Here is a 15,166-nt window from a genome sequence, read left to right on the forward strand (position 1 = left end):
TTCTTGGTGTTTCTGCTACTTTAAGCTAAAGCTTTGTTTGGGATCATACTGTTGTGAATTAAAAGTAAAATCTTGGTATTCAAGTTTGACAATTTTTTACCTTTTATTTTAAATGATCAACAAAATGCACAAGTTATTTCGTATAGTTTTTTATTATTTGTCAATATTAGGGTTATTTTTTGGCCCTAATATTACTTCTTAATTTACATTTGTTTGTATTTATATATGGCAACACCTATCAAAGATATTATTTTGCTAACAAGTTGAAGTTATTTTACAAGTGGCGTTTGTTCACGCTTTATTTAGAAACGTTAGTAAAATTTATTTTTTCTGATGTTATGTTAGTTAAATTTGTGTTGTTAACGGTATTTTTTTGGTCAGTTTAATATTGATTTTTTTTATGCTAGTTAGATTTATTTTAGTTCCGATTATTTCTTTTGATTGTTAGATGTGGAGATTATCTTTTAATGTCATTATTATTATTGTTTTTTTTTTCTCCCTAAAGTTATTATTTTGGTCAATGTTAATAGAGAAAAAAATTTAGTTGACTTGGTTAAAAGATTGATTAAAAAATAATCTAATTAATTTTATAAAAAAATAATTTTAACCAATATCTAACAAAACACTTTGTTTAACATATCTTTATTTAATAAAGTTTTCAAGAAAAAAATGTGTATAAAAGCTTAGACAATTTCTGTTGAAGTATTAGAAGAAGATACAATATGAACACTTTATAGACACAAAATATGGGATGAAAACAAATTTACTAAGAACACATCCCAAAGATGAATATGATACACCACATCAATCATTAGAGTTTGTATCCTTAAAATGGTGTTATTAGAAGTATAGAAAATCATATAAATGTTGTTCTTATAACAATACTTTAAATGTAATAACAAAAGATATTTATAGTCAAAATGAATCCACAACATGCACGTTTCAGTTGTTGATTTAGAATATGTATAAAATGAAACTATAACATTTAATAGATCACATAGAGTTAACTACTTTTTCTATTACTTGAGTTTTCCATTCCTAGTCCTCCCTTTTAAAGGCTTTTATAGAAAGTTTGTGGACTGATTTCAAAACCTTTATATGAATCCACTAATTTCTAATTGAAAAAGTTATTCAAAATGATTTTAAAGCTATATTCAAATTTCTCTTATTTAGAGTTAATTATTTCTTTCACACAATACATATTTATCATAACACATATTTATCATAAGGTGTGAAGATTTGAGAGAAAAGTGTGAAGAAAGTGAGTGTGTTTGGATTTGAGTTATGTTAGTATGTATTTGTGAGAAAAATTTAATGAAGTTTGTGAGTGATTTGATGGTTTTGAAAGATTTTTTAATTTTTTAAAAAATGTATAAAATGTAAATTTACAAAATTATCCTTATATTTAAAAATATTTAATAAATAAAATACAAGATATTTTTGTGTAGATTTGAGTTAATTAAAATATTGTAAATTATTTTTTATATCCTTGAATAATTTATTTTTGTACTGTTGAATGATTATTTTCGTAAAAAAATAAGAGTTAATTAATATTGTTAAAAAATAAAAACAATTATCATAAAATTAATATTATCTAAGCATATACAATTTTATATTTATTTATACATTTTGAAAGATTTTTCTATTTATGAAATTAGATTATATATATACATAATCATGTAGATATTTTAAAGGATAAATTATAATAAAAAATATTATATGTAAAATGAATTGTACAATAAATTTAATTAAAAAAATATAGAACAAAATATGAAATATTATACAATATTATAAAAAAATAATATAAGTAAAATATATTATTGCATGAATTACACATCTATTTTATAAAAACTCTTCATTTTAACCCAACCTAATATATTATTATATTAGTTATAATTATTGAATGTTTCCCAACTTTTTTTCACTTCCCAATTCATTAATATATATATATATATAATATAAATATTTAAATTTACATAAAAAATATTAATTAATAAAAAAATAATTTTTAAATTATAAAATATATATTTTTTCATTATGACTAAAGCCAATACATTGAAATTTGACTATTGAATTATAAACTAAAACCCTCAATTCCTAATCTGGACAATGATTAAAAACCAATTTTATTTTTTTAAAATAATGATATAATTATACTTGTTATATTAGATGTGTAGAATAGTATTGTTATAATGTAAACCCAATCATTAAAAAAAAGTATATCACTTTTTTATTTCTAGTTCATGATAAGTGCTAATTAATTAAAAAAAAACTATTTGTCTAATTATAATTTTTTTTTTATTATTTTAAGATTGAAAATATAATAATTAAATAAAACCAAAATACATAAAAATGATAAATAAAAAATAAAGTGATATATTAAAATGTTATAATGATCACATATGCACATATATGTAAATATTTCTATCCCTTATAAACTCCAACCCTCAATCCCTAATTTGGACAATGAAACGGTTGTTTGCTTACTCTGTCGTCGTGAAGATGAACAAAATAAACTGAGGAAGACGCGTGAAACATTTTTGAACCCTAATCTTTTGCATTCCCCCATTTGTTCGTAATCGATGTTTCTCTTTCTTCTTTTTACTTCTTCTGTGACCCCTTTTTTTGTGCGTGCCACCGATTTTCGAGTTCAGTTGTACACGATGACTTGATTTATGCTTTATCACTTTAATATTGAATAAATTGGAACTTGTCTAGACAATTTTCTGGTTTTATCTGAATTTGTGTTAACTTTGTTTGATGAATGAATTGGAATAGAATAGGTTTTCTTTTTTTTCTATCTCTGTCTAGAAGGTTTGTTTTTACACTTCAGAAGAAAATGGCGGTTTCATTTTCTGTTGTTTCATACTCTTAAATTTTCGTTAGTGGGGTTCTCATAAAATGATTTAAAATATATTTTTTCTTTTGATGTTGTTTCTTTTGTATTACTAAGGTTGTGTTCGGTTTTCAGTTTGGGATGCTCCAAATTCAATTTGGAGAGTAACTCAGTTTGTAACATATTTGATTACCTTCAAAATCACATTTACGCATTCAAATTTGGCCTGTAAACTCAATTTTGTAGAAGCAAGACTTGTGCTACTTTTGAAAACTCAGTTTGCTGACTTAATGTTGCTTAAAACTTATGTTTGCAAACTTTAATCCAAACATGCAGTTTTAATTGTCAACGCAATGATTTCTTTTTTCCTTTCTCGGTTATGTTCTTTAACCGAATTACAATTGTGTTTTGTGAGTTTGAGTTTTATTGGGTTGAATTGTTGAAGGAAGTTATTCTGGTGTGCTTTGTGCATGATGCAGTTCTAGGTATTTGGTTCTGAAGCTTCTGTTCAATGGCAAAGGACAAAGCTGTTTCTGTCAAAGATGCCGTTTTCAAATTGCAAATGTTACTCCTTGAAGGCATTCAAAATGAAGATCAGTTGTTTGCTGCTGGATCTTTGATGTCAAGGAGTGACTATGAAGATATTGTAACTGAACGGTCCATCACAAACGTGTGTGGTTACCCGCTCTGCTGCAATGCTTTGCCATCTGAGCGCCCTCGGAAGGGTAAATACCGGATTTCACTGAAGGAACACAAGGTCTATGACTTACAAGAGACTTACATGTTTTGTTCTTCAAATTGTGTTGTTAGCAGCAAAGCCTTTTCTGGGATCTTGCAAGCTGAGAGATGCTCAGCTTTAGACCCAGAAAAACTAAACAATGTACTTGGGTTATTTGAGAATTTGAATCTGGAACAGACAGAAAATGTGCCAAAGGATGGAGATTTAGGTTTGTCCAATTTGAAAATACAGGAGAAAACTGTAACAACCAGTGGGGAGGTGCCTCTGGAGCAGTGGGTTGGACCATCAAATGCAATTGAGGGATATGTGCCAAAACCAAGAGAGCGTGAATCTAAGGGTTTACGGAAAAATGTTAAAAAAGGTGAGGATTTTCTGGTATTCTAGGTAATCGTGAGAAGCATAGACAATGAGATAGCCCGATTTTATTTCTTGCTTAGGAGTATCCTGTTTATTATCATGTTTAATCTTAGGCTTATGGATGATTATGACATAGACTGTGAAAGTGAAGTTTGCTTGTACATTGCAGGGTCCAAAGCTGGTCATGGCAAGTCAAATAATGATAAAGATTTAATTAACAGTGAGATGAACTTCGTGAGTACTATAATTATGCAAGATGAGTATAGTGTTTCAAAAGCATCCCCAGGTCAAACAGACACAACTGCTCATCATCAAATTAAACCAACAGCTGTAGACAGGCAACAAGAAGAAAAGGTTGGCCTTAAAGTCGTCAGGAAAGATGAGGATAGCATTCAAGATCTGTCTTCATCTTTTGAGAGTGGTTTACATTTAAGTGCCTCAGAAAAAGGGAAGGAAGTATCCAAATCATGTGAAGTTGTCGTCAAATCCACTCCCAATCTGGCTATTAAAAAGAAAGACGCCCATTCTGTTTCCATATCAGAAAGACATTATGATGTAGAAAAGAATAATTCTGCAAGGAAATCAGTGCAACTTAAAGGGGAGACAAGTAGAGTTACTGTTAATGGTGATGCTTCCACTTCCAATTTTGATCCTGACAATGTTAAAGAGAAATTCCAAGTAGAAAAAGTTGGTGGATTGTGTGAGACTAAACTCAAATCTTCCCTCAAATCTGCTGGAGAAAAGAAGCTTAGCCGCACTGTTACTTGGGCGGATGAGAAAATCAATGGTGCTGGTAATAAAGATCTTTGCGAGGTTAAAGAATTTGGAGATATTATAAAAGAATCTGAATCAGTTGGTAACGAAGATGTTGCTAATAATGAAGATATGCTACGTCAAGCATCCGCAGAAGCTTGCGCAATTGCATTGAGTCAAGCATCAGAAGCAGTTGCATCTGGAGACTCAGATGCCACTGATGCTGGTAATTACTGTTTCTCTTAAGAGTTCTGTATTTAAATAATAATTGGTTTCTAAAGGGTTTTTCATCTATCAATGAATCTTGTGCAGTTTCTGAAGCTGGAATTATTATATTGCCTCAGCCACATGATGCTGTTGAGGAAGGTACTATGGAGGATGCTGATATACTGCAAAATGATTCAGTTACTCTGAAATGGCCAAGAAAGCCGGGAATTTCTGACATTGATTTTTTTGAATCTGATGACTCATGGTTTGATGCACCACCAGAGGGTTTCAGTTTGACTGTAAGTTTAGTGAAATTTTGTAGAAACATGTCAATCTGCATTAGTTTTCATGGAATATTCTAAAGACACTTTGTGCTCTTTTTTTGCATAACTTTCTTTCAGTTGTCACCTTTCGCAAATATGTGGAATGCCATATTTTCGTGGATGACATCATATTCTTTGGCATATATATATGGGAGGGATGAAAGTTTTCATGAAGAATATCTATCAGTCAATGGGAGAGAATATCCTTGCAAAGTTGTCTTGTCAGATGGTCGGTCATCTGAAATAAAACAAACTTTCGCTGGTTGTCTTGCTCGAGCTTTTCCTGCACTTGTTGCTGGTCTTCGACTGCCAATACCAATATCCACCTTGGAGCAAGGGATGGTAGGAACTTGGAGTTATCTGTGTTGTTGTGGTTTATATTAGTACAATTGTCCATTAAGTCATTACAGTTCTATTATACTGGTCTGGTTTGGTTTTCTTACATTATTGGGACTTATGTCATATGTTCATAAGCTCCCTGGCAACAAAACATGCACAAAGTCGCACACACTCAAAATAAGAAATCAAAATTTGATGCTAAAATGGATTTTTTAGCTATGGAAAAATCATTATTAGGAAATGAGTTTAAGCCTAACTCATCCCTCACAAAACTGGTTCGTAAGGTGAAGTTTATTCCTACTTATATTCTGTAAATTGATTTTATATCTAGTTAATTAAGGCTATGAGTTGTAGATAGGGTTGAGATATAATCTTCATATCTGTATTGATAGTGGTCTTTAATATAACCCAATAAATTGTTTGTTTGTGGATGAGTTATATGTTAGTTCTAATGACTTTCTTGTAGGCATGCTTGCTGGAAACAATGTCCTTTGTGGATGCACTTCCAGCTTTCAGAACAAAACAATGGCAAGTGGTTGCTCTTTTGTTTGTTGATGCATTGTCCGTTTGTAGAATACCTTCTCTTATCTCATACATGACGGATAGGAGGGCTTTGTTTCACAAGGTGAGAGACCCTTTGTTTATATCATACTGACTTATTATTTTATATCTGTTATATTATAGAAGGAATCTGTTTGATGTGCATGAAGCATTGCATATTTATGTTGAATTGTAAATATATATAGGTCAAAAAGGGACAAACCCTTTTTAGGACACTGACCTTTTGATTAGGGTTGTTCAACTAACATTTAATATCTCCATTATTCATTTGCTTAATCTCTTTACATTTAAGATCTTTTGATCTGCATTTCCTTACAATTGTTTTGTTTTCTATGTATGGTTCTAATGAGAGTTCAGCAACATTAACCCCACACAAATTAGCCATCATGTGCATAATGTTGTTCTACTTCAGCTTTAGACTTGATGCCACCATATTTTATTATTCCATAACTTAGTTCATCTAGTGTGGTGCTCCTACCATGGCTGTGGACTTGAAATTATTGTTTACATTCCAATGGCTTCCCATCTTGTAATTCTAGACTAATTTTGATTTTTCTTTTAATTTGATTCCCTACGAGTATGAGTGTGTTGGGGTTGCAAAAATTCGTATATGACAGCTGGAAAAGGTTAATGATAATGATATATCATTTTCTTTTGTTATTTATCTCTTTTGTCATGTCAGATTTTGATATTTAATTTTGAACTATACTTTCAAATCTGTTAAGCATTGTTCTGGCATTGATTTGGTGAAACAGGTTTTGAGTGGTTCTCAAATAGGTATGGAAGAGTATGAGATTTTGAAGGATCTTGTAGTACCACTGGGCCGAGCACCTCATATCTCTGTCCAGAGTGGGGCATGACGACAAATAGACTAAATGTTGGACTTCCTCAATGATGACTTAAAAAATTACCTTTCAAATATATTGGAGTGGTTGTTCATAAAATATCAAACAACATGCAATGACAACAATATTAGACCTCAAGCAACACTGGAACCAGATTTCTCTATGTTAATGAATGTAAAATTGTGATATTGTTCTAAAATATTGTAGTTATAAAAAAATATATAAAATATTGTCCCTGAGTTAAATACCAGTTTGTATTATTTTATGCCAATCAGTATGTAGAAGGTTCTGAAGATGTCTATTGGATTTTCTTCTGAGGTCATGTCAGGATGGGGACAACTTCATAAAAAAAGTGACAAAATTCCAAATTCCTTTACTGAAGTGATGTCTATTTCTTAGGCTTCTTTCTCCCCCAGCCATATATTTGAAAGAAAAAAGGAAAGTATTTGATGACTGTGATCATAAATGAGCATTAGTATGGTCAATTTTGAATGAAATTGATTTTTGTAAAACTGATTCTTGTTAGAAAAATAATACTTAGACAATTAAAACAACCATATAGAGTAGGATATAATATGAATAAATTATTGATAAATTGATTTTAGTACCAAAGTGATACATGTTTCTGGTTTTACATTAAAAGCAATAGTAAAATTTTGTTCTCTTTTAATTTCAAATCAAATTTTTAACAACATTTTTATAATGTGAACCCAAACATGTAAATTAAATGATTCAACCTGAAATTATATGTACACTAACGTCATGTTTGGTTCTGTATTCAACATGGGAAAAGTGATCTAAAGAACCATAGTAGCAGTGTTTGGTTTTGTTAAACAAGGAAAAAAAAAGTAATTCTTGTTAAATTGATTTTAAAGTAAAACAATTTATGTTTGTGTGTTCTTTGAAAAAAACAGTTTAGCAGCAAAATTTGAGTTTTTTTCTTTAAAAGTTATTTTAATTCTGTTAATTATAATTTTTAAGTAATTCTGTAAGGTGTCTTTAATTTAAATAACTCTATGTTCTCGATGTATCACTGGTTTTTAATTATTTTTCTGTGTAGTTTTGTGTATAGATTAATTATGGGCAAAGTTGGAAACAAAATCGATAGTTGAATTTCATCAAATAAATTGATGCAATTTTTAAGCCAACGTGAGGCATATCTAAACGCAGGATAAAACTTAAACAAATCTAAAACAGTATTAAACTTCAGCAAATTGAAGTGGGAATGCTTGCCTTGAACATTGCTTACAAGTTCAATTTTTTCTTTTGAAGTTTCAGTTATCTTGCATGTTTTTCATCCTGGGAAGCAACTAATAGAAATTGTCTTTTAGTCAAAGTGTTTACTTAATCAGAGGGCAAAACACATGAACAGTTTGATAAATAATGAATTAACAAAATATTCATTACAAACAGCAACAGTTCAATATAACAACAAGCAACCTATCTTCAAATGCAATACAAGATTATAATGAACATGAAGCAACCTCTATATTCACAACAATAATGAAATATAACAAGGAGTCCTATGTTTATATAAATACTCTCCGGCTATATATATGAATCTACACTCCAACAGTAACCTCATATGATACAATCTCGGGTGTGGATGAATTTAAGACCAGTGCAACATTCTGAGCAAGCTCACTTTTGGATTCTAGCTCCATGTCATCTTGATATTCAGAATTGCTAACTGGTGGATCATGGCTTTCTTCATTGTTTCCTGTGCCTGCTTTGACATCTTGGTCCATTTTAGTAGACTTCACAGAATTCTTCTCAGTTTTCCCAATTGCAGTTTCCTGAGACTGCAGCTTGGCTTGAGTTTTTCTGATTGGTTTCTTTGAAATCACTTCTTTATTAGTACCCTTTACCTTTGCCTTGGTTGAATCATTCTGTTGCTGCTTTGCATGTGGACTAGAACAGTAATTATCATCTGAATGGTTCACAACATATCCTTTGTTCCTTCCAAGCTTTGGAGATTTTGGGCGTGTTATAGGTATCTAGTTGGTAGATAAAATGCATCAAAAGAATGAATATTAAAAGGTTCTTTAGCTAAGAATTACGTCCATAACATGAACCTGCTTTTGTATTACTATGACAGTGAGCTTATGTTGCCGCAAAAGGTTTATAAAAACAAATTTTAAAAGACATTAACAGCTGTGTGAACATGTGGTGGTTAGATTACCTTCTTCAATTCAACTTTTGGAGGAGGTTCCTTGTAGAAACTTGGCATTGGAGTGGCTTTGAATGTCATAGTCTTCCTCAATTGCTTGATCTCAGCCTCCTGGTTTTCCTGCCAGAAAATCAGAAGAAAAAAATGAATAAAATGTGATAACCTGGCTATGGGAGCTCAAACCACATGGAACATAAATTACTAAAGTAATTTAGTTTTTGGTTTTGACACCTTTGATTTCTCTTGCTGGTTAGTTTTCTCTGCTTCCTTTTCCTGAATTTTCTCTTCTAACTTTGAGAAGAACTGAGGGGAAAGGAGAAAATAGGATTAATATCTGCAATATTCAATATTTACATCAACAGGCTGCAAGATTTTAACAATCACCTCCTTCCTCTTTTCTGCTCTTTCTTCCAATCTGAAGGAAAATCCAGAACCACTGCTCCTCCTACGAGGAGTATGACTTCTGATACCACATAAACAAAATTTGATGAACATTTTAGCTAAGGAAAAAGAAGTATGACATTTTCATGATAAAACATTATTCAAATCCTAATGAGATTGGCAGATACACAAGGACAACATAGTGATCTGAGAGTAGTAGTTTCACAAATCATACGAAGTTGTGGAGTGAGCATCATCATCCTCTTTATTTGGTTTTTCAGTTTTTGCTGGGGTTGTGATCTGATCAACAGGTCTGCAATAAAGTAAAACACCACAAGGTGGTAATCCCTTCAGCAAACAGATATAGAATGTGGAGCAATCTCCTAAATGTATTTAGTGTTCTCTACAGTTGAGTTTACCATAGAATGAAATATATTGATAGAGAACCTTAACACCATAACTTAGGCAAAACATAAAGAAGAATCAAGCAAATCAAGGGAGGTTAAGACTTACAAGGATGCCTCAGATATAAGGCTCTTGGAAACCGCATTCACCGGAGAAGACTCACCAATCTAGTAGACAGAATAGAAGTCATGAACATGGAGACTAATGGAGAGAAGCTACCAAGCTACACAAGGAAAGGAACTGAGGGGTAAAATAGTTTCTGTACCTCGGAGCTTTTAAGGCTAGTCATGGATGTTAAAGAGGTCCTGTGGTTAGAATTTCCAGTGTTTTTCTCAGATTCCTTTGAGTTAACTTCATTGTTTGTCAGCCGGCTCGAACCACGAATGGAAGGCTTGGCTCTAGCCCCATTAACAAGCTTAGGTTCTGTTTTCACAAAAGTGCCATTAATGCTTTTCTTCATGACATCTCCACCAGCTGATTTGGCTGGGAAAGAAAGGCTCTTGGAGAGGTTTGGTCTATGTGTTTGAGGTGATGAAACTGTGGAGTGCAAATTGGGTTTCTCTTTGGTGGCAGATTTGTTCTTCTTTGAAGCAACACCACCTTTGCCACCATGTTCCTAACCATGTTCACGTGAATTAGTTCAGGTGGCATTAATAGTAATTGTAAATGATCAGTAACAGTTTAATTGAAGACACAATTCTGATACATAAAAGGTACCTTGGCAAGTTTTGAGTTTCTACTTGCTGTAGATTTGGGCCCTTCAACTTTTACAATGGATTCAGATGCCTCATTCTTGGTCTGAATTTCTACATTGCAACTGTTTTCAGCTTCCTTGTTTATATTCTCCTTAGTTGTTTCCCCAATGACATGTTTCTCGTCCTCCATAGCAACTCCATTTTCAGATTCCATTGTGCTACCAACAGTGACACAAAAGGTTGAGTTGAAAGATTAGAAGTAGTAAAAATTTTCTGAATCAAATAACTAAAGATTACAAACATGTATTTGGAAGTGTTTTTATGTCAGATCAGACTCTTGACCCCATTAAATTGCATAACTTCTACTCCTGAGCATACATATGTATAAGCCATTGCGATTCAATAAAAGCATTGCATAACACACTCAAATTGTAGATTTTACTCGGAAATTCAGATAATCCCTATGCTTTGATTTTGGTATTTCTTCTTAAGGAAGATATTCTCTGAAATGAAAGCACTATTAAGGAAGGATGTAAAAGATCATGACTCGAGTAAACAGTGTCCCTTGATCCATCTTAATGATCATTCTCTGCAAAAAATTCCTTCCATCCCCTTGAATTTTCGAGTTCTCAACTTGAATACAAATTCTCTATTAACAGAAATCAGAACAACACTTGAATTCATTGCAAATTTGCACTGTTTGACACAAATCTAGACCCACATTTTTCGTCACCTCTTTCTTTACAATCATCATCCTGAAATAAGATGGATAAATAGAAAGAAAACGAAGCTACATAATAGCTTCAATGAACATGAACATTCCATTGCTCCTCTGTATCCACCTCCTGCACTCAAATCCTCACAATCCAATGCTACAGTTTCTCAACAAAAGCATAAACAACAAAGAATGGCATTGGATCTTAACACTCAACACAAACCCATAAAAGATGAGCTTGATTTTTATTGAAAACACACGCAATCCAACAAAAGAAGATACACAGAATCCAAATCAGAATAGCAAAAGGACAAAATGCATCCCGGAAACAAACACAAATGTGGGAATCCAGAACTCAGAGACACCATAGATGACACAAAAACACACACTATGGATACCTCTTAAAGTTGGGATTTTGACTGTAGCCCTGATGATAAAAAGGACTCAACAAATTCAAAGATTGAATTGTTGTAAAGATTGGTAGAGTAACATGCAGAACACAGAGTTTCAATACGAATTTGTGTGGGGGGGGGGGGGGGGGGGGGGGGTTGGATTAGAAGCAGTAGAAGAAGTGGATTTTTAAGTGTATGTGAAAAGATGAAACTGAAAGATGGAGTTGGTGACACTCAGGTTTTCATTGAAGATATGCAAGATAGATTTGTGGAAAGAAAGCTCAAGTGGGACTAGCTTTCAATGAAGTGGAATAGATAGGAACTGCCACAATGACTCTTCTACCACTCCCTCAACATGTAACTGTCACACGAATCTTATTCATATTTTTATGTCTTATGTTGTTTTATATTCTTTATGTTCATCTTTCTTCCACGGTAAATGTTAAAAAAAATCTGCGAAGGACACTTCTTGTAAATAATGTTACAAAAATTTATGAAGTTCGGACACTCCTCTTAATATGTCCGTGTCAGAAACATATATTAGATATCAATATTCGTATGACATGTATCAGTAAAGTGTCTAATTTAAAAATATTAGTTGAATTTTTAATCATTTTACCATGTGTTTAACATAATTTTAAAAATAAAAAATACATTAATTTTCTAAAAACTCAACTTATTGTATAATTTTTTTTATTATAATTATGAAAATAAAGAATAAATATTTTGAACCAATCTTAAAAAAACATCTTAACATAATACATAATTATATAATATATAGATTTGTGTTTTCATTATTTTATATTTTAGAATTATACGTATATATCTGGATGTATATTACGTATAAACAAAAATTACATCATCAATCTATCATAAATCACCGATCAATATGACTTCTAAGTTTACTTTTGAGGTGAAACTATGAGGTGGAATCGAAAGTTAAAAAACAACATGCTCACAATGTTTTTGTTTTATTATTTGTGGGTTTCTGAGATAAGTGATGATTTGGATTATTGCTGCTAAAAAAAAATGATTGTATTGTCTATATGCATGTGGAAATATGTGATTAATGTTTAGTTAATTAGTCAAATATTGATTAGAAAGATTAATTAATCAATCATTGCGTTCATATATTATCATAAACAAATTATTTGTATCTGTCTATGTAGCCCCAAAAAAGAAATGATTTGTATCAATGCTTGAAACTGACTTCGGAAAGAGGGTGCCACTGCCAGCAAAATTTCTTTATAATAATATGGGAGAATAAAGAGCAAGAAAAGGAGGTTGTTAAAGGGTGTTTTTACATAATGGAAACAGAGAAAAAAAATAAAAATAATAGCTCATTGGTCTGTTTTTTTATTATATTTTTGGAGATTTTGGTGATAGACAAAGATGATTCACAAAATAATTTAAAGATTAATTAATTGGTTGGTTTTGGCTTTTCTTAGGAGCATAGGAGAGAGATTTATCTCCATCTATATACGTTAATGAACCATTTTTTAAACATTATCAATGAAATTCATTTTTCTATTCTGCCATGAGTTTTTTCTGTTTTACTAAGATAAAGACTAATCTTACTGTTATTACCATTTATCTGAAGAATTTTCATCCACCATTTTTCATAATAAAGATCATGTCATAACGTGTAAATATAAGATGTCTAATAGTTAGATAAAATAATCGAGTTAATGAAAAATTAATTTTAATGTAAATTAAAAGTTAAAAATATAAAGTGGGACAAATCAAATGAAGTTTAAGTTGATTGATTTGATTAAGAAGATGATTCAGAAAGATAACTTCCATTTTCTTCTTCTCTTCATCAACATGACTCATTCATCTTAAACCATGTACCTCCTCATGAGTTTCTGATCAACAAAGCCATCATATATATATATATATATATATATATATATATATATATATATATTAAATGAATAATAATAATAATTTTTAGAGTTAAGTATTTTTTTTTATTATAATGTAAAATTGATTTTTTTTATTTAATTTTTTAGATTTCTTAGATACTTGTAGTGAGAAAATTATTAAAATGAGTCTTTATCAACTTTTTAACATTCAGTTCATATTGAAAATAAATTCGTTTGTCATGTAAAAAAAATTAAAAAAAACTCATTTTAATAATTTCTTTACTATAAGTATATATGAGATTTTAAATTTAGATTAATAATAAAAATTAAATTCGCGTAAATTATATATATAAAAATATTTAACCATACTTTTTATTGTTTTATTCTAAAGAAAACAGAGAAAACGGAACTTATATTAAATTTAAGGTCTATTAGAAATATAGAGTTTAGGGTTTAGGATTTATGTGTAGATTTCAGAGTGATGAAAAGGTTAACTACACATAAATTTTAAAAAAAAAACATATTTATAGTTTGAAAGAATGAAAAAAAAAAATTAGAGTTGAAATGGTTAAAAATGAAGAAATGTGTTAGAAGGGGAAGAAAGTGAAAAGAGGTAAGAAAGAGGAATGAAAGGAAAGAACGTATTTAGGAAGATGGAAATGAAAGGACTAATTGTAATTGTTATTCTTCTCTCTCTCTTCTCATATATCACTCTACCTAATCAATTTTCCTAAAAAATTACTTATCATAAAATAATAATAATAATAATAATAATAATAATAATAATAATAATAGTAGTAGTAGTAGCATCATAACTTTTTTCCACACAAAACATTTTCATTAAACAATATTTTTTGAATTTTTTTAGAGATTTTCTGTTTAACTTTTGGAAAAAATATTTTTTGGAAGCTCATATTCATTATAAAGGTACCAAATATATTTTAATTAAAGAAATACTCAAAAATAAAAACTACTGGATCCTTAGTAAATTCACTTTCTATTATTTTGATGACTATTTTAAATCTTAATTTCCAACTCCAACCATTATCTGTTCAAATTGGATATTTTTTTTTTAATTTTGTAAATCGCATGTTAAAATACAATAGTTTTGAATCAACCGGCGCAAAATTATTTCAAAATCAATAGTTTTGAATTCAGATTCTTGACACACAATTCATTAAAAAAAATAGATATTCTTTTTTTTTGTCATTTAAAATGTTAGGTCTAAAGTCTCACACACACATATATATAAAAAATATATAGGAGATTTTTACATATTTTATTTTTTATTTTATCCTTGAATATATATATATATATATAATTTATTCTTAATATAAATTTCAAATTTGTTAAATTTTAAAATTTAAATATTTTAGATAATATATGGAATAAAATCAAACTATGTAAAAATTAAAAAAAAAATATAGAAATAAATATATACTAAAAAATATATTTAATTTAAAACTAGTATACATATTGTGTAAAATAATAAAAGTTATTAGAATAATTAAATTTTAATTTAATAAAATAGAATATCATAAAAAGATAGGACACATTAAAATGGGTTGTATTAAAAAATAGGA

General features: G+C 30.0%; 2 protein-coding genes across 2 annotated transcripts; one reads left to right on the forward strand and one right to left on the reverse strand.

Moving 5' to 3' along the window:
• Positions 1–2,406: 2,406 nt before the first annotated feature.
• LOC137830724 (putative RNA polymerase II subunit B1 CTD phosphatase RPAP2 homolog) lies at positions 2,407–7,205 on the forward strand. Its single transcript, XM_068638214.1, has 7 exons — positions 2,407–2,571; positions 3,316–3,936; positions 4,102–4,911; positions 4,998–5,191; positions 5,294–5,557; positions 6,021–6,179; positions 6,871–7,205. The coding sequence occupies exons 2-7, from the start codon at positions 3,348–3,350 to the stop codon at positions 6,973–6,975; spliced, it is 2,121 nt and encodes a 706-aa protein (XP_068494315.1). The 5' UTR covers positions 2,407–2,571; positions 3,316–3,347; the 3' UTR covers positions 6,976–7,205.
• Positions 7,206–8,332: 1,127 nt separating this feature from the next.
• On the reverse strand, positions 8,333–12,097 carry LOC137830723 (protein WVD2-like 4). Its single transcript, XM_068638213.1, has 9 exons — positions 11,725–12,097; positions 10,634–10,829; positions 10,182–10,532; positions 10,025–10,083; positions 9,747–9,824; positions 9,515–9,593; positions 9,362–9,433; positions 9,143–9,250; positions 8,333–8,957 (listed from the first exon to the last, which is right to left on the reverse strand). Exons 2-9 carry the CDS (start codon positions 10,823–10,825, stop codon positions 8,523–8,525), a joined length of 1,374 nt encoding a protein of 457 aa, XP_068494314.1. The 5' UTR covers positions 10,826–10,829; positions 11,725–12,097; the 3' UTR covers positions 8,333–8,522.
• Positions 12,098–15,166: the final 3,069 nt, after the last annotated feature.

The sequence above is a fragment of the Phaseolus vulgaris genome, chromosome 7 (genome assembly GCF_000499845.2).
Source record: "Phaseolus vulgaris cultivar G19833 chromosome 7, P. vulgaris v2.0, whole genome shotgun sequence".
Lineage (NCBI taxonomy): Eukaryota > Viridiplantae > Streptophyta > Magnoliopsida > Fabales > Fabaceae > Phaseolus > Phaseolus vulgaris.